Raw genomic sequence first — 20,958 nt, 5'->3', positions numbered from 1 at the left:
TCTTTCCCATAGGCGGCCCCATCAGGACATTGGGAACCTTGTCCTATGCAGGATATCTGTGGAATGAGCCCATTGGTGTCGGGTCTACCTACCGGTGACAGGTTTCGTTCTAGATTGAAATCTGACCTCCAGGAGGGTGGGGGAGGTGGGACATCGACAAATACTTTGAGTCTCTCCCGACGATGCATTGCATGAGCCACCATAGGAGCTCGTGCAGACAGCGGCCCAGGAGTAAGACACTGTGCAGGAGATGATGTAATATTTTGTCCACAAGACGGTGGCACAGGAGTAGGAGATGGTGCAGGAGATGGCATAGGAGAGTTGAAGTTGAGGCGAGGAAGACCCTGTCAATCAGATTGACCATCAGCATACCAACGCCGCCCACGAGTGTGGTTGGAATGAGGTGCAGGCGCTTCCCCGATGATGACAGGGCTGTGGGAGGCCATGAGATTCGCGAGGGCACTTTGTTTGGTGATGGTTTTGATGGTGAGCAGGTTGTTCTTGAGGGCATCCACAAAGACTCGGCGCTCACGAAGTGAGAGGTCGTGTATCCCCTTGCTCTTTACGAGAGTGGGGCGTTTCTCACCAGGCATCAGGACATTTTTGGGATAGTGCTGGAGGACATAGCCATGATGGGCTAGCTCTCTTGGTAGGAGCTTCCACGGAAACATTGCCCCTCAGTCCTTCAAGCTTCCCTGCATCATTCTTAGCAAGAGTTCTAGAAGATGTCAACATCGAACTCACCAAGCAGCGCTGATAGCCCACCAACAATACATGGTATGTTGTCAAGGCTTCTCCATCTGTCGGGGTCGCTCACTTGCCGCTTCTCCAGCCACCTTTCCAACACCGTCTCCACTGGCAAGCCATTTTGTGCTGCAATGCATTGGAGAAGAGAGTCTAGTTTAGCGAAATTCATGATTGCTGAGGTATAGATGAGTGGTAGAGGAGGATTGCAACCATCAGCAGATAAGACTCACGTGTGGCCTTCGACTGCAGAAGGCCCAGCTGCCATTGATGAAAGTAACTCTGGTCAGATTCATGAAATTTTGGTGGTGCGTGTAACCAAAAGGGAAATCAATAGAAGTTAGGCTGTCCTGGACTAAGTCCAGGACACCAGGGAGACTCGCTAAGGTAAGCTAGCTGGACCATGTCAATTTCATGGTTGTGAGACTGAGAAATACTTTTGCAATGGACACACCTCTAATGCCCTCCACTTCAAGCTTGAAGACTTGGAAATACGGGAGCACATACAGCTAGAGAGGAGAGCGCAACTGAAACCAGGTCCCGAATGTTAATGTCGGCCTGCACTACAGTCTGGTTTCATTGCATGGCAGTTGTCGTTGTGTCTCTCATTTGCACGCATGCCTAGAGGAGGTAGCATTGAGTATGTCATCGAGAAAGGTGGTGAGGGTGATATGTTAATTTTCAGTGTAATGGCTCATCATATCGTGTACCTTACTAGCTTCGAGGATCTCATCCTCTTCAGTTACTCTCGATGCCTTGATGGCGAATTCTGGCACCCCTTGGCCAACTTCAGTACTACTGGAGATCATCAAGTGCCTCAGGGTACTCCTCAACACCCAGGTAAATGTGATCGTCGATCTACTAGGTTTTATACCTCATCTGTTTTACAGGCCAGATTTGACAGTGTATTGTTGTCACCTACAATCATTACCCATATAGCATATTCCCTTTACGGCGCCTCTCTGAAGACATGAACACTTGCTGCAGAACTTCTTGCCGCGATTTGTGTACTCTCGCTTAACCAGGGTCATAAGGCCATCATGGCAGCATTGTCAGAATACTGCATTGCCTACGATGAATTGTTCCGCTTTGAGTCTCTGGTTGCTACTCTCCACATATCAGATGGCCAGAGCAACAACCCTGCAACCAACAATGTCTCCTTACCTGATGAAGACGGTATATGGGGGGCGCGGACTGCTTTTATGGCCCTTGTCAATGCCCTCACCAACTGTCCTGAATCCCTGGAGGACCACACTTTGTTGTGCAAAGAGTTTGGGTGGCAAGGCTTGAATGAAGTTATAGTGGTAAGATATGATATGGCTTGTAAAAGTTACAGTGCGGCTCTCGGTAAGGAAGGACACAGCTGTACACAAAGACCCCACATTTCAGCACAGTTGTTAATACCAAGCTGGAGGAGGAATATTGTACAAATTTTTGAGAAACTATCGACCCTTCACATGCTCATTATGAAGTTGAATTAGACACTAATACCATGAGTATCTATGGCAAACGAGATGAGGTCTAGGTCTCGTTATTCAGTGGGATATCGGCTGTTTGTCAGTAAGTTTCGTTACCACCATACAAAGTTTCACTGACATCTTACCATTGTTTCAGGCCGCAGTGTCTGTTGGCGGCACGCTGAATGGGCATGACTCGGACATGAAATATATGTCTTCCATCAGTGCATTTCAAACTCAGTACTAGATTTATTTTCAATCTGATTGCGTCCTTGTCAGTACCATTAGTCATCTGTATGGAACCCTCTCTGAAGCCTCGCAAGAGCCACAGCGATGATTGTGAGCGTATCTCTCTGACCCTCCAAACCCTCGTCAACTATCATTCCTGACCTTCGTAAAATCATTTTGTATCTCATATGTAGCCTCTGTATCAATGCTCATCTATCTCTTTTTAGTCTTAATGAACCGATGGGGTCCTTCCACAAAGCAACACTGTGGGTATGCCTCTTAAGTATGAGCCTTGGGGTACATTTTTTTTCACCTTCAGTATTCCCCTCAATTTTACTTAGTATTTTTTACAATCCAACCAACAGACAAACCACCTCGATGTTACCCTCGTCGAACATACCCCTGATCTGGTAAGCAACACCCTCCCATGTTACTACTTGATATGATGCCTACGCTCACAATGCACTCTCGCCATCGCTGTTGTATATAGGTATGCACGCCCATGTACCCAATATTGTTCTATCATTGACATCTTAACTACAGACATGACACAGAAAATAACAGAAAATCCTTCTGCTGTTGACCAACGGCCATCTCCTAGTCCGAGCTACATGGACTCATCTCCTGTGTCCTTCGACTATATCGTGGAACAGTTTGGCGGAGGTTGTCGATACAAATTACCGCCTGCTGAATTGACGCCCTCACGGCTGAGGACCAGACTCAAAGACACAGAGTGGGACATTGGTATTGTCAAGGACACCTCTGCCTGATGCCAGGCCTATCAAAATCCCTCCACTGAGGCTCAGCTTCCTATAGGTCCATTCCACCACATGGCGCAGGACGGTGCTTCAACTTCAACAAGCGAGACGTCATCGCTTACATTGAATATGGTTAACAGTCGCCATGCCTCACCCTTTCCTCCACCAGCTCCTGCACCACTACAGGATTTGTTTTACGGCCCTATGGACCAGCAGCCTCCTTGGATGGAGCAAAACCCATCTGATGATTTCGGCATGATGCAGCCTCATCCTTTCATGGCGACTGGATTACTCGGAGATCAAGCTCTAGGTATGGTTGGAGTGGGCGAAAAGTCGCTGTGGCCTGCACCGTCTGTGACTAATGTGCAAGGGTCTCAACCTATCAACGCGCAGAATGCAACCTGCCTTGCATCTCTGCTTTCCCACACGCCTTTTCATTTTCCTGCCAGTTCATCTGCTCAGTCTGGCATGTCTCGCGGATGTTCGCTAGATCCAGCAGGTCAACCTTCTTTGGGATTTATGCAGAACTCATCATTCACCCTGCATTCTGTGCCATCTTTACCATCTCAAGATGATGCTCGTCCTATCCCAGCCACGAATATCATCCTGCCAACACCACTCAAAGATGGTGGCAGTAATACCTCTGCCACCTCTGCGTCCACTGATAATGGACCCCAAAGAGACCCCAGTCTGAAGTTGGACACAGGGTACTATCCTCCAGCTGCCACCCACCGCGTTCAGTTCCCTGAAGAGAGCAAGCCAATAACGCACCAAGAGGATCAAGTGGTAACTGGCCGCAGGTCAGCAGATATGAATGCAGCACTCGATACTGGGTTTGTGGACATTGAGCGTTACTTTCTTGAGCTCTCAGTGTCCACCACCCTCCCCATGAATCAATTAATTAACTTATACCTGAAGTCTCGAGGATGCAGTGTGAGTGGCACCAATTACTGGAATCTTTATGCGAATTACTTCAAGGACCACATACAGGAGGAGCTCGGCCGCATTGGAAAAGAGGTACCGGAAGGCAGTGGGACACCTAGTAAGTTCATATGAAACTACAGCATGATACCACACGCTCACATCCTTCACAGGTGCAACCTTGCGAATGCGATGCTACGAGAAATTCAAGGACACCTTTCCAGATGCCTATCAAGACATCCTATCAAAGCACGAGGAAGTATCTCTCCTGGGTGCATCTCCCCAAACCATAGCCCAGCGTGGACAGGTGTTCCAAAAATATTACCGAAGTGTCAACATTATCTGACATTTGTTGTTATAGCTTCAGTCCTGCTCCGCTAGATTCGGGTTTGAAGCAGCTGTTGTACTATGTGGTAAAGTGGTTAATGAAGATGGTTCACTTGGTCATTCTTACAGCACACCTGGCGCTGCTGGGGTAAGCTCATTTTTATTTCAAATTTCAACATGTACTCAGCAACTCGCAGTTCTGGGAAATGCAATGCTGTGCCAGTGATGACGCGATCATCAGTCATCTAAAAGCCCACGTGTAGTAAGTACATTTATGCTCATGCTACATAACACTTACATGGCCCCAACCAGTAACACCACATCACTATCTGCAGTCGAAGAAGCTTTTCCAGAAACCGAGGACGATAGCCACGAAAAACCGACACCAAGCCTTGCCAACGATGTAGACCAGGCTTCTGATGTCATGGAGGGACGATGGGAGGATGGGTTGAAATTTGTGAAGCAAGAAATCACTAAGCAAGCTGGTACGTGCAATGATTGCCACTCATCCTCATTTAGACTGACATGCCCTGCATCGCACCAGCCAAATTTCACTGCACAATAAACAGCGGAAAGATTTTCCCTTGGAAGCTCATGCTGGCTGCGCTCGTGGAAGTCAATCTCAGGATCGAAGGATATCCTGTGCACAAATGCATATTGCCTGGCGAAGCTCACAGTAAACATGCATTAAACAAAGGCATTGGGGCACTAATGCAGAAGGAGATCGCCGTGCTTGTTGATTCTTTGAAGGCAGGCACTATGTGCATCACCCAATTTCCCAAGGAGGATCGACGTACGTATCATATTATAGTAACAATGTTATACTTACGTGATATATAGCGGCTGTGACCACTTCTGAGAAGGCTGTAATCGAGGGCGAAGCACCTCCACCTGAATGGCCCCATCATGGTGCACGACGGTTGTTCCTTGATGGTCACACTGATCACAACGGTCTTCCTCGCCTCAAGCCTAGCACAGCAACTACGAAGGTCAAAAAGGGTAAAGCACCCGAGTCCCCTCCACCACCCTCCAATGATGAAGGTGTGGACAATGACGACGCAGTTGGAACTTCTGCACCCAAGCCCCTACCTCAAACAATTGTCTGAAAGCCTAACCCTAATATGCGAGTCGAAGTTGTACCCCCACCCTCACGACCTTTCAAAGTCGTCCAACCTCCACTACCACCATCGCGTCCTTTCAGAGTGGTTCCCAAGCCACCTGCAACTCAGAGTGAGGTAATCAAAGTTACGTCCACTGAAGAGGACCCCGTGGATGAGTCCGACCCTGAGTACAACAAACCAGGACATGGAAAGAAGAGGAAGCTCAAGTCCGCGAATACATCGCGTGCGTTAAAGAAGATTGCCCCGTCTACTGAAAAGACTAATGCTCCAAAAGTGGGGAAGAAAGGTGGGTGGGGTAAGAATAATGTGCAATCCAAGGCACCGCCTCCCTTGCCAACCTCGAATACTTTCCCTGTGAAAGGTGGTCCACTATCCCCATTAACAGTGGGATCATCAACCAATGGTCCGTCATCGCCAGAACATAGTGAGTATCATGTGCATCCTGTCTTACTGTTTGCTTAAAGTTCGATAGGTAAAGCCGGTAAAGCAATGTGCCTCTGAGACGGACCTTCTGACGAGTCCAAAAAGGGTATGTTTTATTTTTAATTTCATTGATTCCATGTGATTGAATTTACATGCGCTAGAATGTGTTAAACCACGCCCAGTCACCAAGGACTCTCGGGTGGTGATGAATCGTGGCCTTCGTATGGTGTACGGAACATCAGGACTCCGAGTCTGACGTTGATGAGAGCATTAAGGCTGATTCTGCTACCACAATGGGCGCCATCCCCGAGGCTACTGGTTCAGCCAATATCCAATCTGATCTTTCGGAGGTAAAGTCTACACAGCTGGTGAAGGATGAAGTAGTAGGAGGTATGGAGGAAGAACTACCCCCAACCGCCCCATTGAATGTAGTGGCCCCTGCTATTCCCAACCAGCAGCCTCTTCGTGACTCCAACACCGCTCGTCCCCGCACTCCTCGTGAAACTCAGGACGAGCGTCCACATGATGCCCCTTGTGACAATCCTCGAGATGGTCATGACCCTCCATGCGACCCTCTCCACGACCCTCGGGATGATCATGACCCTCTCTGCGAGCCTCCCCGCGAGCCTCCCCGCGAGCCTCTCCACGAGCCTTGGGATGGTTGTGACCCTCTCCGCAACCCTCTCCGTCATGAAGACACTCGAAGTGCTGTTTGCAACCCTGCACACAACTATCATGAGGTCATACGTGACCCTCGTGATGGCCTTCATGATGCTTGGGATGCTGATCCTCGTTATCCTTACACCCGAGGGTACTCTGGGTACTCGCAAGAACCTGCGCGTGGCCTCGACCATAGCACTCTTCACCCCCGCGATGCATTCTACCACCGCAATTCTCGCAATTCCCGCTATGGTCCACCTCAAGATCCCTATGGATCTGGTGATATTCGTACAGAAAGTGACTTGAATACTTGCGACAGCTCACCTGCATCCGATTTTCATGATAACTATGGTCCTGGTGAGCGCGAACGTGCCTACCCAACCCAATACAGTCCTGGGGTTGACTCAGGCTATGCTCGTGAAGGTGGATACAGGCCCCAACGTGATGACCTCAATGAGCGTGGGCAATCACTAAGTCCCTATCATAGTCGTCCAGTTGGTGGAGGGAATTACCGCGAGGGTGGATTCCCCCAAGGCCCCAGCAGGAGATTCCAGGATTCGAGATGGGATGAAGGTGCTCATTTTGACTATGGTCGCGATGCTATGCCATGAGCATTCAATCGCGATCTGCCCAATCCCCTGAGGCCTCCCCCCGCTACTTAATGCCCTCCTTCTGCTCAAGCATTTTTGGCCGTTTTCAGTTGATCTACTCTTTTTGCATCATGTGTTGCTCATGTCTGCATTCGTTGTCTGCTTACCTTGTTGTTGTCTCATTGACGTCTCGCACCCGTGTTATACCCCACCTACTTTGGTATCTACTACACTTTGTAACTCATTTTTGTCAATATCAGTATAGCGGCTCCTCCATAGCCTGCTGTTTTCTCCTTCGGAGCAAGATCATTGAGAAGCTTGCCCGAATCTGATATGTTTCCCTTAATCAGAACATTGCAACATGTTGATTAAAACATAAGAAAAGTACAAGATATTTGAAATAATATAAGTACAAGACAAACACACTGACTCGAACATATGCGACAAAAATAACATAGGCACCAAGGGATCAAATAATATAAGGGATGTCAGATACCCTCGACGAAGTTCCTCTTGATTAACAATAACAAGCTGGAGGCCTCGCGAACTTCACACAGCCTCGATCATAATGTAAGACAACCCTCCAACCAGGATGGAGGTCTTCACTGGCGAGGTCCAAGAGGATACTCTGAAACCTCTGCAGGAATAGAGTGGGAGACCCTCTGGAGAGGGTGGTCTCAGAGACCAGTTTCGCCCTACAAGAAAACCGGGTCTGACAGACTGTGAGAACAGGAGGATAGTGCTGCCAAGGGTGTCACGGATCAATTGTCTCATGGACTACAGTCTATCATCCATTCATGGACAGGCTGGTCATCTTGTTTGAGCATGGTCAATCATCACAATATCGTCACTCACATCTTGGTTTGAAAAGCTTGGACTCTAGTGACTGTTTTCCTACTGCCTTCACGATTTTTGACCAATACTACTTACCTGAGTAATTTCGAGGTTCTTTGATGAGAGTTATGCACGATTTGCACCATAATCATTTCGAACGATGTGCCATCCTTGTTGCATACGGCTGTGAGAGTTAGATGTACCATTGGCAAGTGGGTATGCTGAAATTTGAGGACATTGACCGGCATTTATGAGTCCGTATAGAAGTCTCGCCATGTAATGAGTTCAACTCAACCTTGAACGGTCATTACTTTCCCCGAGACCCGGTGTCACAGGTTTTTTGTGTAGTAGATATGTGGTTATGAAACTGCTTAGGGTAAAATATAGGAAATACCATGTGCGAAAGTTACCATACGTCCACCTATGATTCCCACATTATCAACTATGTTAACTGGCGTCACAGTGATCTGAGTGACACTTAATAAAGCTTAAACTTGTTTGTATGGAGCACCAGCGGTGCACACCAGCCAAACACCTGTACTTACACTACCAACTATTCCCACTGTAAATAGAGCACGTGAATATAACAACCCAATTGGGTAATCCATGCTCGTCGCTCACTCGCACCACTCCGCACGTTGCTGAAACCTTTGTGCTCGCTGTTGCACACAGTGAGCTCGAGTATTCTATCATTTCAATGTATTTTCTCCAGGCTTTTTCACTGTACTGTGTTATATGTTATTTAAGATAATATATCTCGCATTTTCAGACCTAAGTAAGCTGAGAACAAGTGTACATAGATGTATTAATACTCCACAAGCAAATTAGCTCCTCCACCTCATCCATGGGCCTCCAGCCATTGCTCCCTGGTCGAAAAAACACCATTTATATGTAAGAATATCCATAGATAAAAAGAAATTTAAACCAAAGGGTGCTGGAAGCTGGGAAGGGCGCTCTAAAGAGAACAATGAAGGTAAGAGAAGGATGGAGGGGAATATATGGCCCTAGGCATTGATTAATCATGCATAGAGGTCTTGTAAGCATACCTGAGTGAAGGGAGAGTAAAGGGAAAGCACCAGGACAGCAAAAAATGCGACCAAGGCAAGGGATTGGCTGAAGGTCATATAGAAGTCAACATAACTACTCACCAGTGATAGGAGGACAAAAGCGGTGTTCATGGAGGGTATTATGGTTCTATTAGAGTAATATGAACCGCTAAATCTGGTGGTCGAATGACTAGATGGTATACATGCATCAAAACAATAAAAAGCACAAAAAAGCGATCAGAGACTTACTATTGGGATCAGAGCACAATACTGGTGTACAAGGCAGTGTAGAACATGCCCCCAAAGCACCACCACTAGGTTGGATGGTGTGTATGAAGTGAAGAACATGTTAGCAACAAAAATGGTCAAAAAGCGAATCATAAAACTTACCATGCCAGAGTGATGCCCAGTAGAAGTACCAAAGGCAGTGAGGTCACAAAATAAATATAGGCATCCCAAAAAGTCATTATACCAGGGTGGAAGAGCTGTGATCATGAATAGGACGGGTTATTGAGAAAATATGGGAACATGTACCAAAACCACTCACTTTGCCACTTTGCGACATGATACAGAGGCCAAGAGTACATATATTGACCTCATCAAGTACATGGATAGGTGAAGAACGCCTAGAAATGTCAACACAGCAAGTTCCAAAACATACCAATATGATGTGGTTGAATTAGAGTCAAATTGAAGGTTTAAGGTGTATATGTACGGTGTGTTACACAGTTGCCATATGTGTGTTGCAGTGTAAACACACACATATTCTCTCAATAATGACTTGTTTTCATCCTACCTCGACCAAAACTCACTGGTATGTCCTGAAAGTCACACTGCTAATATTTCTAGGTGTTCTTTACATGTTCTGCTCTTTTTTGGATTGATATACATCCCAGGGTGTCCCTATTGGCAAGGTGAGTGGTTCTGGTTCATGTTCCCATATTGTCTTGATCACTCATCCTATTCTTGATCACTGCTCTTCTACCTTGATACAATGACTTTATAAGATGTCCTGTATCATTTTGTGACCTCACTGCCTTTGGTACCTACACTGAGCAACACTCTTAACATGATAAGTCTCATGGTTCGCTTTTTCACCATTTTTGTTGCTAACTTGCTCTCCTCCTTATACACACTATCAGCTACTGATGATGCTTTGAGGACATGTTTTACACTGTCCTGTACACCAGTACTGCGCTCTGATCCCCATGGTGAGCCTCTACTTAGTTTTTTTGGATTTTCTGTTGTTTTAATCATTGTATCTCATCTAGCTATTTTATCGCCAGGTTTAGGGGCCCATTTGACTCCAATAGAGTCATAATACACTGTCTAGACACCGCTTATGTCCTCTTCTCGTTGGTGGGTAGTAATTCTATTTTCTGTATGACCTTTTGATAAACCCTGCCAAGTCGCATTTTTCCAGGCCTGGTACCCAGCACACACTCTACCTTCACCAAGGTATGCTTACAAGACCTCTATGCATGATTAATCAATGCCTAGGGCCATGTATTCCCCTCCATCCTTCTCTTACCTTCATTGTTCTCTTTAGAGCACCCTTCCCAGCTTCCAGCACCCTTTGGTTTAAATTTCTTTTTATCTATGGATATTCTTACATATAAATGGTGTTTTTTCGACCAGGGAGCAATGGCTGGAGGCCCATGGATGAGGTGGAGGAGCTAATTTGCTTGTGGAGTATTAATACATCTATGTACACTTGTTCTCAGCTTACTTAGGTCTGAAAACATCAGGAAACCCACTGCTGAGTGAAGTGACTTGTAGCAGCTTGTAGCACAGCACTTCTTTTAAATTGACTGTAGAAGCCAGTAGCAGCTAGTAGTACTAAAACCTCCGTACTGGTTCTGGGACTTTCGAAATGCTATAATGTATCCGTAATTTTCAGTAAGTGATCATGATTAAGAGTTTATCATGATCTTTGCAGCACAATAAGATGATAGTACTGAAGTGATCATGATGATGATCACTGCTCGCCATTCAATAACTTTGCCAGGCAGGAAACTGGGATTGAGGGAAACTAGTGGTAGTACAGGTTCAAGAAGAAACTACTGGTAACTGAGAATAGCATGGAAGGTCTCTTTGTCTGCGAAATTATTCACATAAAACTCGCGCGCCAGCTGCAAACTATTGTCACGATTCATTGACAGTGGTACCTCTCGACCGCACTTGGGAATAAGCTCAATGACCTGACACACACTGTCCAGAGGCACTATGTCTCCCAAGGGATCATGGTTCGATTGAACACGGCATTGAACTGAAAACATGTCGGTTACAGGAGCTGGAGTAATGAAACGAATATCATTGATGGTGCTGAATGATGAATGAGAGAAGTTGAAAAATTTGACATAGAGAAATGGTTGGTTCAGGCGGGGCATTTCAGTAATAGGCTGGATGATAGCTTTTACTTGGACAATGAGATACCCTAGGATTCTGGGGCTAAGATGTGAAGAAGTTATAGGGAAAAGTATACACATACGTTCAGAAGTGGCGGGCAAAAGTAGTTTGCCGCTTTCATGAGTAATCAAGACAGTATCTCCCCTTCCAAATGGCATCGAAGAGCTTGGTGCTAGTGCCTGGATGGTGTGAGCAGGACTAACAATACAGCTATCTTGTGTAGAGCGCTGCTGCATGTGGAATTTTTGCCAAATGTGAAGGTAATCAAAGGAGAGAGAACAGTTGGGACGACATATTCGCCTTCCACTGCACTCGAGGTAAGATCTACCAGAGATCAGATCACCCAGCACTGGACAGAGATCAGGAATGTGGAAACATTGAGAAGCTTCTTCAATAGATAGGTGATGGAAATGTGGATGGCAAGTAAGGAGGATTGTGACAGTGTCGTCGGAAGAAAAATGAGTGCAATTGTTGGTGAAAAGGGAAGTGATTGGTTTGCTGGCAACGGCATACTGCTCACCAGGCAGAACAGTAGAGATCCAGGTTGCTTCGGGATAGTGGAGCACCATCGTGTTTGCTTCCCTGGACATTTCATAGATCAAGCTTGCTCGCTGTGACTTTAGAACTGTGTAAAGCTGGAAGAATTGCAGTTTTTCCTGCTGGTCGAGGAAGCGGCAGCACTGACCGTGGAAATCCCTGCGATTAGACATGCGGTAAGGCCGCTTCACATGAGTGATGTGGCAATGCTCAGTAATATCACTGCTCCATTGATATGGAGCACCCATGGCTCGAGTACTCCGGGCGACATGCTGCATTAACTCTAGCTTGGGGATCTGGAAGTGATTGAGGAGACTGTTCTTGCCATGGTGGCCACCCGCTGTCAGGATGAAGTCCTTATAGTAGTGAAATTTGCGGAGGGCTTCAGATAAAGAATGTAAGGTTTCATCGTAAAGGAAGAGGTTCTGTGCTTGGAATATAAATTCTGTGATAGCACATAGTGCACATGCAACTTCATCAGGGACAGCACCAACAATCACGCCAGGAAGGAGCTTCTCAAGGTCTCGATGTTCTTGAACAGTGAGCTGCTTCAGCATGGAAACGCCATTCGCCCAATGATGCACTCCTACACAGGGTTGAAGAACTGACAGTCAACGATCGAGTTCCGCTCCCCCCATGATGTTTATAGACCAGTTGATGGGGTGGTCAAAGTAAAATTTGTGCCACTGATGGAGGCCATCTGGCGTCAAAAAGAAGGATGGGGATGCATGGCCCCAATCCTTCCAGTACGGTTCAACAACACCATTCAGATGAAGGGCTTGACATGTCTTATAGAAGGATGCGATGTCGCAGGGATCGGAAATAGTGCACACCCTTTCAATAGCGTCAAGAGTGTTAGAACGAGTTCGAGGAGGATGCAGAAGAGGATCCCCAAATTGGGCAGCAGTAGCAAGAGAAATCGAAGAACGCTTCGAGGCCGTACATGCAATGAGCAGTTGTTCAGGGTAGTCGGCTATCCAGGCGACCAAATGTATATGAATCATACGCAAATCTCCTCTGGGGTCTGACATAGGGCAGCCATCACGAGCAGCAAGTTTCAAATTACGCATGACAATTGAAATCACGAAATGATAGACTCACGCGGATAAAATTGCATGTACGGGCTTTGAGACATTGAGAAACTTTGGTATTGGCAGGTAAGCGACCAAAGCGAATGCATGTGATGTCGCCTTCATGTGAACACCCACATGGATATTAGTGAGCGAGATCAACAGGGGATGCATCTCCTTGTTTCCGGTCCCAATGGTCAGAGGTGTTTTGTCCGAAGCACCAATCACACCAACAAATGAATGACCTGGAGGAAGCTTATCCTGACAAGCCATGATTACTACAGTGAGCCTAAGTACCCATCATTGGTGATACCACCCACCTGTATCTCCAAGGCAATATCAGCACTCATAAATTCTCCATAAGCTCGCTGACTGTCTGCGCCCTTGAATTCCTGGTACGGCTGGAAATCCATACAAGGCACAAAGACTGGGTTGGCGAATAGGTGCTTCACGACATCGAGACCATCCCTCCAATAGAGCACCAAGGGTGCTTTCGTCTTATAGGAACCAACTTTTATTTGTTGGTGGTACCATCGAGGTACTTCAGGTAGTGCTTTGATCCGAGCTCGCAGATCCTTAGATGTATTGAAAGAGGGCGGATTATTCTTGGTCTGCATCTATTATCAAGATACTGATGACATGAAATGTAGATAGGCAACTTACATGCTCAAGGTGGAGGAAAACATCAACTTCTTTTTGTGACAACACCCCCTCTGAAAGCCAGTATCCCAGGTCAAATTCGGCTTTCGATGCAAAGGGATAGTAAAGGTTCTCTGTGTGATGGATAGCAGCATGTACGTTGCGGTCCATCTTCTGAAGATGATTTTCTCCTCTGGGGTGGGTAATTGGCACATTGGGATGGTACTCCCTAAATGTGCTGGGATGTGGGCCTGCAGAGGGATCAACAGATGCGAGGGGGGTGTCGCACACTGACTCAGGGGTACTGGGATGATATTGCTCAGGATTTGGGACAGACGAAAGGGGCGGGTTATAGGCTGATACATCATCTGTAGCGCTTTCGACATGTGGGATTATGACTTCTTCCACATCATCCAAAGGATTGAGTTTGTTGTACTCTCCATAGACTAGATGCATACTAAGATTTAGCCTCCATCGATCAAGTGATATATACGCACCATCTTGCCCATGTTCTAGGGTGTCAGGATCATAGTCCTGTGAGAAATGACTAGGTTCCCCGAAGTCCAAGGTAAGACCTTGAACAACACGCTGACCGCAGGTAACAGTAGTTGACAGATGATGGATGACATTGTCAATGCTTGAAAATATATCTGCGCAGTTGGGGCAAGTAAATGTGTGCCCATTATTACTAGTAGTCGAATGGGGAACATGAAAAGGAGGCGAGGATGACATGCTGGCAAATGATTCAAATGATCAATGGGATTTCTTCTACTGACTCACCCTAGAGTTGAGGAAAGACCTTATAAATCTATCCATGATCCCTGGGTCGTCCAAGTTGCCCCAATTTGACTGTCCTTTCGGCATCAAGTTGACATGCAATGTCATGCATAGATAGGCCCACCTCCTAACAGTCAACTGTCCTCCTGGCATTGTCGTAACTTGATCCCTGGGTCGTGCAAGTTGCCCCAATTTGACAGTCCTTTCGACATCAAGTTGACATGCAATGTCAAGGCCCACCTCCTAAGAGTCAACTGTCCTCCTATCCTCCCTGGCATTGCTGTTATGCATAGTAAGTGTGATCAGGAGCTGTCAAGAACCACGATGGCTTAGTGCTTACCTCCCTCGAAGCTGAGTCCAAGAGAATTAGTGGGACTTAGCACGAATTCTTGCCAACAACCCTGGGAAACTGTTTTCTATTTGGTTGATTCAGTTATCAACAAACTTGAAGTTTGAGCTGTAACACAATTGACTTATCATTAATATGCCTTGCACAAGCAGCACTGGTAGCTCATTTGCATCAGTGAGGACCTCTAATAACCTGAGGTCTGTTTATTTATCTGAAGTTATGTTATTTTCCATGACCAGCCATTCACTGACCATATGCTCCAGTGTTTCATCACCGCCCACGTCTGAGGCACCAAATAGCTCTCCCATATTGAAGAGTGACTCTTCCAGCTTGAGGAGGACCTCCCTGGTGACCCCAAACAAGCCCAGGTATGTTCAATTAATAACATTTGTTTATGGTGAACTATTATTCACTATGCTCTCAGAATTGTATCACCACCCCCTACATCCGAAGCTCCTACTAGCTCTCCCATACTGAGGAGTAGCTCCTCCGACTTAGAGAGTAGCCCTATCCCAATGGTTAGCTCCCACGTCCCAGGTAGCAGCTCCTCCATCCTAATGAGTGGCTCCCCCATTCTGAAGAGTGGCCCCATCCGGAGCAGTAGCCTGCACACTGCTCATACTTCTCCCTTCACAACCACTGTGCCCAGTGAGGGTGGCCCCACTTCAGCTACCAAACACGGTCCTCGCAAGCGCCCACACCAATACAGCTTACTTGAAGATGATGGACTTGAGGATAATGGGTACTTTCCCACCAAGAGATCCAAGACGTTGTTCACATTGGTAGGTCACCCTCACTTGAATGGGGTCCAAAGCTCAAACAATTCTTAGTTCACTTGTAATTGCCCTGCTGATAGTGCAGTCTATTTCATGGAATGCATGCTTGAGCTTTCTTGTGTCAGTCGCTGGACCTTCACCACAAAGATGGAGTATCAGCGCCTACGCGCCGAAGAACTGTCACTGATAATGGCCATCGTGCATGATGAACTTGAAGAGTCCAAGGGCCATATGACTCAAACTGATTTGCAAATCGGTTCACTTCAAAACAAATTGTATGACGCAGGGGTGGCAGTGATAGGAAGCAAAGGGAGACCCGGAAACCAAGTACAGAAGGAGGTTGAATTTGGCAGGTTGTTCCCCGGCCATGGTCACCACGAGGCTGATGACAGCTGTGACTCCTATGATGCTTCACACAGTGATATGGTTTCCGAATTGTTGGAATGTCACAGTGGTATTTGATGCTGCAGGAGTCACTTCATTTATGACTGAATCAGGTCTACCATTCAATTCCCTGAGTATGATCTGACCGTTTATAGAGCATATACGTATATACATATATATGTAGTCTTGTGAAGTACTACCTGGCAGGCAGTACAATTATGATCTGTAGTGAAATTTCTGGGGTTGCTCCTATCTCGAATCTAGAAACGGTGAGCTGAAACAGTTTGGTCATCATTCATGTGGCACACTGCGGCCTTGTTAAATCAAAACTTGTCGTATAATATTATGATTCAAGTAATTCAATTGCTCTACTAGTTACGCTCTTCTCTAAACCTCTACTATGCCTCGTAGCCAGGGCGGTTCAGGTCGTGGGTGCGGACACAGTGCATCTGGGGCGCAGGTCGCCGTCCCAGATTCTATCGAATGCACAGGATCTATTCCCCCATTTCAATCAATTCCATTCCAACATCAAAGCAGTAGTACACTAGAGTGCCTCACATCTGCTGCTGCAATGATAGAAGTACTTCTCATTTCTCATTCCTTATTTCCGTACCCACAACTATTATTCTAAGACAGACGGAGATGCTACCGACACTCTTCTAGAACACCAGTCCTGCCAACGGTCCTTGCAACTCCCATCCCAGGAACATTTATGCCCTTATTCAATCCCATCGTCACGCACCACCAGCCATTGCACATCAAGGGCGTCAGGAAGCACCTATAGTGTTGATGGCAATGAGCGCCCACTGGCGGAACATGCTAGATGGAGCTCCAAGATGGAACTCAAACCCACCGACATGAAGTACTACAGCGAGGCGGATCAAAAAAACATCAAGCATGCCCGTAAACTCATCATTCTCAATATGCTCCTGGAGAGCGGGTGGCAGAAGACTAGCAACCTTGGTTCCATCACTGCAGAGTGTATCTCACAGGCATCTGACACGTCTGTCCATGGTATGTTCTTTCACTAGCGCTACCGACCACTAATCCTACCTCTTCATGTAGTCACCGAGTGCACGGACAGCATCAACAAACTCATTTTCGATGGATTATCAACCATCAGAGGAAAGCTCGTTAACGAGGCTGAACAAGTCCTATCGTGCCTAAAAATATACCCGTCTGACAATAGCGCAATGAGCGATGACGAAAGAAGCAACCATATTAAACAGTGCGTGATGCTGTTAACTGATGACATGAACCTTTTGAAGTACATCCTTCACACAACTCACCATTCCTCGATCCGCAGTTGAGAGCATTAATCTTACACATTTCATGGCCTATGTATTCACTGATGGGCGCTGCGGTAAGCAAACCCGTTCGATTTCATCGACCAGGACTGATATTGCTAACTATTAGATTCTATGTGTCATCCGCCAGGCTTTGGAAGGTCGACTATCGAAGACAAAGAATGTGCTTCAATTCTCAACGGAAGAATTCTTGGGGGTTGCGGAAGGAATCCGCAAAGCGATGATGGAATATGCTGCTAAGCCCGAGCTTGACGAGTATGAATTGATGCCGTGCATGCAGGCACATCACGACAAATGCCTGTAAGTGTTCGCGGCGCATTCATCACAATGTACTGACCCCACATTTTACAGACGAAAGCTACGGATACACACAGGAGAAATGTCGCCAACAAAAAATACAATGAGTTATGTTGCTGCTATGACTACTGAGCTATACCAGCGCCCTTGCCCTGCACCCACCTCCACCTCCTCCTCGAGTTCATTACCATCGTCTACCTTTGATTATGGTCACCTTCCAGTCACGTCATGGTCGTCGTCATCTGGCACTTCGTGGTACCCCTGTGAAGATGAGCATGATCCTGTTGCTGCGAAGTCGCCACTGATGATGCTGTTCCAATATTACCCACCACACTACTCACCTCCTGAGCCCCCATACCAGCCGCACTGGAATGCAAACTCCAGTGGTGATGCTGTACAACCTGACGAGCAACAGCTCGTCACCGACAATCCGTCAACGTTTCCACACGTCAGTGATCAGTATTCATTTGGGAGTTTGAGTTGGGGTGGGGCGCCTGGTACAGGCTGGGGTGGCCCCATGGCATAATACTGTTTTCATAGTCGCACTGTTGTTATACTAGTAGATCTTATCATTTGAACTTTGATCATATCTTCTGCTAATCTGTATGATCTAAGCATTCAATGCTTGACCGATTTGATCAGTTGATCATTAAACTCATATATGGAAAGTGAGATGCGAGTTCAGTAGTTTTAACTTCAAATGGTTTAGTTTGATTTGCTATGATGTGCTACCCGAGCTACTGTAGCACTCGACTACTACTGTAGCAGGGTTTTGCTACTGTGCTTCTGCTTGCTACGTAGTGCTATATAGTTCGAAATGTTTCACTGATGCAATGCAAGATATATTATCTTAAATGACATAAAACACGGTACAGTGAAAAAGCCTGGAGAAAATACATTGAAATGATAGAATACTCGAGCTCACTGTGTGCAACAGCGAGCACAAAGGTTTCAGCAACGTGCGGAGTGGTGCAAGCGAGCGACGAGCATGGATTACCCAATTGGGTTGTTATATTCACGTGCTCTATTTACAGTGGGAATAGTTGGTAGTGTAAGTACAGGTGTTTGGCTGGTGTGCACCGCTGGTGCTCCATACAAACAAGTTTAAGCTTTATTAAGTGTCACTCAGATCACTGTGATGCCAGTTAACATAGTTGATAATGTGGGAATCATAGGTGCAAAGGTTAGGCTCGTTTGGTGGATCCTTACCCCACAGTATTCATCTCATCCTCGACGGGCAGCTGGGCGCTGCCAGATGCTTTGGTCCCTCCAGGGGCACCAGTGCTAAGCGTGTTCCCCTTTTGGTTCCCGACCCCCTTTCTAAACATATTAACCTGCTGCTTCTTGAAGTAATTCTTGCTCTTCTTGTTCATCAAGCGGCGCTCCTCGATCTTGTCCCGCTGATGAGCGACAGAGAGGGCGGTGTGCCACACCATGCGGTCAACTTGGTCCATGCGCATAGCAGACAAAGTGACGTCTTCATCATCGTCGTCCAAGAGATCTCCCATCTCAATGGACGTGCCTTCGCACTTTACAAAGCCCTGTTTGTTGATGACAGAGGCAGTAGTGGTGAGCCCTTCATGATTGTAGGCATGGGCAAAGAACTCATAGCCCAATGGGTGGGCAGGGCAAGCTGACGGAGTCTTGTTTCAAAGGGTGTAAGAGTATATGATAAACACCTTCAGCTGGCTGCAGGTGATGAGGCAGTGTAGGACGCAGATCGGCACCAACATGGTACTTGCTTGCTTTACTGATCCACCGCAATATTCACCTGACCCTCCGCGCTCTATCTGACTCCTTGCCAATCAGAATCCTGCTCATACGCGTTCAAGCTGCTCGCGCAAACGGATCGGCCAACGAAGAATCAACACGCGTCATCGATTGGTCGCACGCACACACCTTTCAGTCCAATAGTAACGTAGAATGTCATAGGACATGTACAAAGCATCGTAGAACAGGGTGTACCGGTCACCGGCTGGGGGTACGTGGACATGGTAGTGGCTGGCCTGTTTGATAATCACTAGCTTATGATCCATAGATATGGTTTGTATAAAGCAATACCAGTGAACTATCCTTAATTTTTTTTCAGAAAGGGGCCTGCACCACTTCTACGAGGGCAGGCCTGTGTGGGCCTGGGCATGTGGGGATGGGGCGGCCGACCCCACATTATGAAATCTGGTTCACCTGGTGTATGTCAATACCAGTGCACTATCCTTGATTTTTTTTCAGGAAGGGGCCTGCACCACTTCTATGAGGGCAGGCCTGTGTGGGCCTGGGCATGTGGGGATGGGGCAGCTGACCCCACATTATGAAATCTGGTGCCCCTGGTGTATATCAATACCAGTGCACTATCCTTGATTTTTTTTTTCAGGAAGGGGCCTGCACCACTTCTACGAGGGCAGGCCTGTGTGGGCCTGGACACATATGCATGGGGGTGGCCGGCCCCAAATTATAAAATCTAGTTCACCTGGTGTATATCAATACCAGTGCACTATCCTTGATTTTTTTTCAGGAAGGGGCCTGCACCACTTCTACGAGGGCAGGCCTGTGTGGGCCTGGGCATGTGGGGATGGGGCGGCTGACTCCACATTATGACATCTGGTGTACCTGGTGTATATCAATACCAGTGCACTATCCTTGATTTATTTTTCCAGTAAGGGGCCTGCACCACTCCTACCAGTGTAAGCTTGTGTGGGCCTAGGCATGTAGACATGGGGGTGGCCAACCTCATTTGTTTCAAGGTGAGGGCCTCTGGGCCAATTGATTGTGGGTGGCCAACCTTCCATTATACAAACTGTGATACATATATCAATCACCAGTAATACTGGTATGGCTGCCCAGTAGGGGTTGGCTACCCATAGAGGTGGGGGTGTAGGCCAGGGCAGCCGACCAATGGTTTCCCAGTAGGGGCTGCCCACCCATATTGGTGGGTGCATGGGGCCAGGGCAGCCGCCCCATGATTGCCCAGTAGGAGTTGACCACCTGTATGAGTGGGTACGTGGTAGGGGGACAGCCATCCCCATGGCTGCCTAGTATGGGATAGTGTGTGCCTAATTTTACTGTGGAGGATTGGCCACCCATGTAGGTGGGGATTTAGTACAGGGACAGCCCCCCATGATTGCCCAGTAGTGGTCACCCACCCATATATGTGGGGACATGGTACACAGACAGCTGGCTCATGATTGCCCAGTAGTGGTCAGCCACCCATATGAGTGGGTATGTGATATATGGATGGCTGCCCCCATGGCTGCCTAGTAGGTGTTGGCCACCCATGTAGTCATTCATAATTTCAATTCTTCACTGA

The 20,958-nt window shown here is 47.0% G+C and overlaps 10 protein-coding genes across 10 annotated transcripts; 5 read left to right on the top strand and 5 right to left on the bottom strand.

Annotated features, from left to right (window-relative positions):
- Window positions 1-362: 362 nt before the first annotated feature.
- Window positions 363-641, bottom strand: EDB91DRAFT_1025053 (uncharacterized protein; the record flags this gene model as incomplete). The annotated part of the gene is made up of 1 exon (XM_041312623.1): window positions 363-641. A coding segment is annotated over one exon (279 nt), but the record flags the coding sequence as incomplete, so codon positions are not given.
- A 1,143-nt stretch (window positions 642-1,784) lies between these two features.
- EDB91DRAFT_1269367 (uncharacterized protein) lies at window positions 1,785-3,199 on the top strand (the record flags this gene model as incomplete). Its single annotated transcript, XM_041324550.1, has 4 exons — window positions 1,785-2,048; window positions 2,359-2,425; window positions 2,481-2,540; window positions 2,973-3,199. 4 exons carry the CDS (start codon window positions 1,785-1,787, stop codon window positions 3,197-3,199), a joined length of 618 nt encoding a protein of 205 aa, XP_041170353.1.
- Window positions 3,200-3,259: 60 nt separating this feature from the next.
- On the top strand, window positions 3,260-6,057 carry EDB91DRAFT_1255376 (uncharacterized protein; the record flags this gene model as incomplete). The annotated part of the gene is made up of 9 exons (XM_041323972.1): window positions 3,260-4,229; window positions 4,282-4,415; window positions 4,470-4,583; window positions 4,633-4,697; window positions 4,748-4,920; window positions 4,980-5,228; window positions 5,276-5,496; window positions 5,545-5,980; window positions 6,029-6,057. 9 exons carry the CDS (start codon window positions 3,260-3,262, stop codon window positions 6,055-6,057), a joined length of 2,391 nt encoding a protein of 796 aa, XP_041170352.1.
- A 215-nt stretch (window positions 6,058-6,272) lies between these two features.
- EDB91DRAFT_1255375 (uncharacterized protein) lies at window positions 6,273-7,250 on the top strand (the record flags this gene model as incomplete). The annotated part of the gene is made up of 1 exon (XM_041323971.1): window positions 6,273-7,250. The coding sequence occupies one exon, from the start codon at window positions 6,273-6,275 to the stop codon at window positions 7,248-7,250; it is 978 nt and encodes a 325-aa protein (XP_041170351.1).
- Window positions 7,251-8,434: 1,184 nt separating this feature from the next.
- Window positions 8,435-9,674, bottom strand: EDB91DRAFT_1087576 (uncharacterized protein; the record flags this gene model as incomplete). Its single annotated transcript, XM_041316246.1, has 8 exons — window positions 8,435-8,530; window positions 8,609-8,625; window positions 8,685-8,749; window positions 8,860-8,929; window positions 9,110-9,176; window positions 9,212-9,299; window positions 9,500-9,594; window positions 9,657-9,674. The coding sequence occupies 8 exons, from the start codon at window positions 9,672-9,674 to the stop codon at window positions 8,435-8,437; spliced, it is 516 nt and encodes a 171-aa protein (XP_041170350.1).
- A 1,495-nt stretch (window positions 9,675-11,169) lies between these two features.
- Window positions 11,170-14,496, bottom strand: EDB91DRAFT_1239997 (uncharacterized protein; the record flags this gene model as incomplete). Its single annotated transcript, XM_041321941.1, has 8 exons — window positions 11,170-11,546; window positions 11,601-11,697; window positions 11,722-12,641; window positions 12,672-13,072; window positions 13,157-13,403; window positions 13,499-13,736; window positions 13,789-14,120; window positions 14,262-14,496. 8 exons carry the CDS (start codon window positions 14,494-14,496, stop codon window positions 11,170-11,172), a joined length of 2,847 nt encoding a protein of 948 aa, XP_041170349.1.
- Window positions 14,497-15,121: 625 nt separating this feature from the next.
- EDB91DRAFT_1255372 (uncharacterized protein) lies at window positions 15,122-16,128 on the top strand (the record flags this gene model as incomplete). The annotated part of the gene is made up of 3 exons (XM_041323970.1): window positions 15,122-15,258; window positions 15,315-15,672; window positions 15,721-16,128. 3 exons carry the CDS (start codon window positions 15,122-15,124, stop codon window positions 16,126-16,128), a joined length of 903 nt encoding a protein of 300 aa, XP_041170348.1.
- Window positions 16,129-16,886: 758 nt separating this feature from the next.
- On the top strand, window positions 16,887-18,233 carry EDB91DRAFT_1351041 (uncharacterized protein; the record flags this gene model as incomplete). The annotated part of the gene is made up of 5 exons (XM_041326110.1): window positions 16,887-17,064; window positions 17,116-17,282; window positions 17,357-17,413; window positions 17,467-17,657; window positions 17,709-18,233. The coding sequence occupies 5 exons, from the start codon at window positions 16,887-16,889 to the stop codon at window positions 18,178-18,180; spliced, it is 1,065 nt and encodes a 354-aa protein (XP_041170347.1). The 3' UTR covers window positions 18,181-18,233.
- Window positions 18,234-18,859: 626 nt separating this feature from the next.
- On the bottom strand, window positions 18,860-19,647 carry EDB91DRAFT_1087573 (uncharacterized protein; the record flags this gene model as incomplete). The annotated part of the gene is made up of 2 exons (XM_041316245.1): window positions 18,860-19,287; window positions 19,554-19,647. 2 exons carry the CDS (start codon window positions 19,645-19,647, stop codon window positions 18,860-18,862), a joined length of 522 nt encoding a protein of 173 aa, XP_041170346.1.
- Window positions 19,648-20,462: 815 nt separating this feature from the next.
- Window positions 20,463-20,939, bottom strand: EDB91DRAFT_1087572 (uncharacterized protein; the record flags this gene model as incomplete). The annotated part of the gene is made up of 2 exons (XM_041316244.1): window positions 20,463-20,683; window positions 20,795-20,939. The coding sequence occupies 2 exons, from the start codon at window positions 20,937-20,939 to the stop codon at window positions 20,463-20,465; spliced, it is 366 nt and encodes a 121-aa protein (XP_041170345.1).
- Window positions 20,940-20,958: the final 19 nt, after the last annotated feature.

Source organism: Suillus paluster (genome assembly GCF_016628075.1).
Source record: "Suillus paluster strain FC165 chromosome Unknown EDB91scaffold_137, whole genome shotgun sequence".
NCBI lineage: Eukaryota > Fungi > Basidiomycota > Agaricomycetes > Boletales > Suillaceae > Suillus > Suillus paluster.
This window is presented reverse-complemented; position numbering and strand designations above follow the sequence as displayed.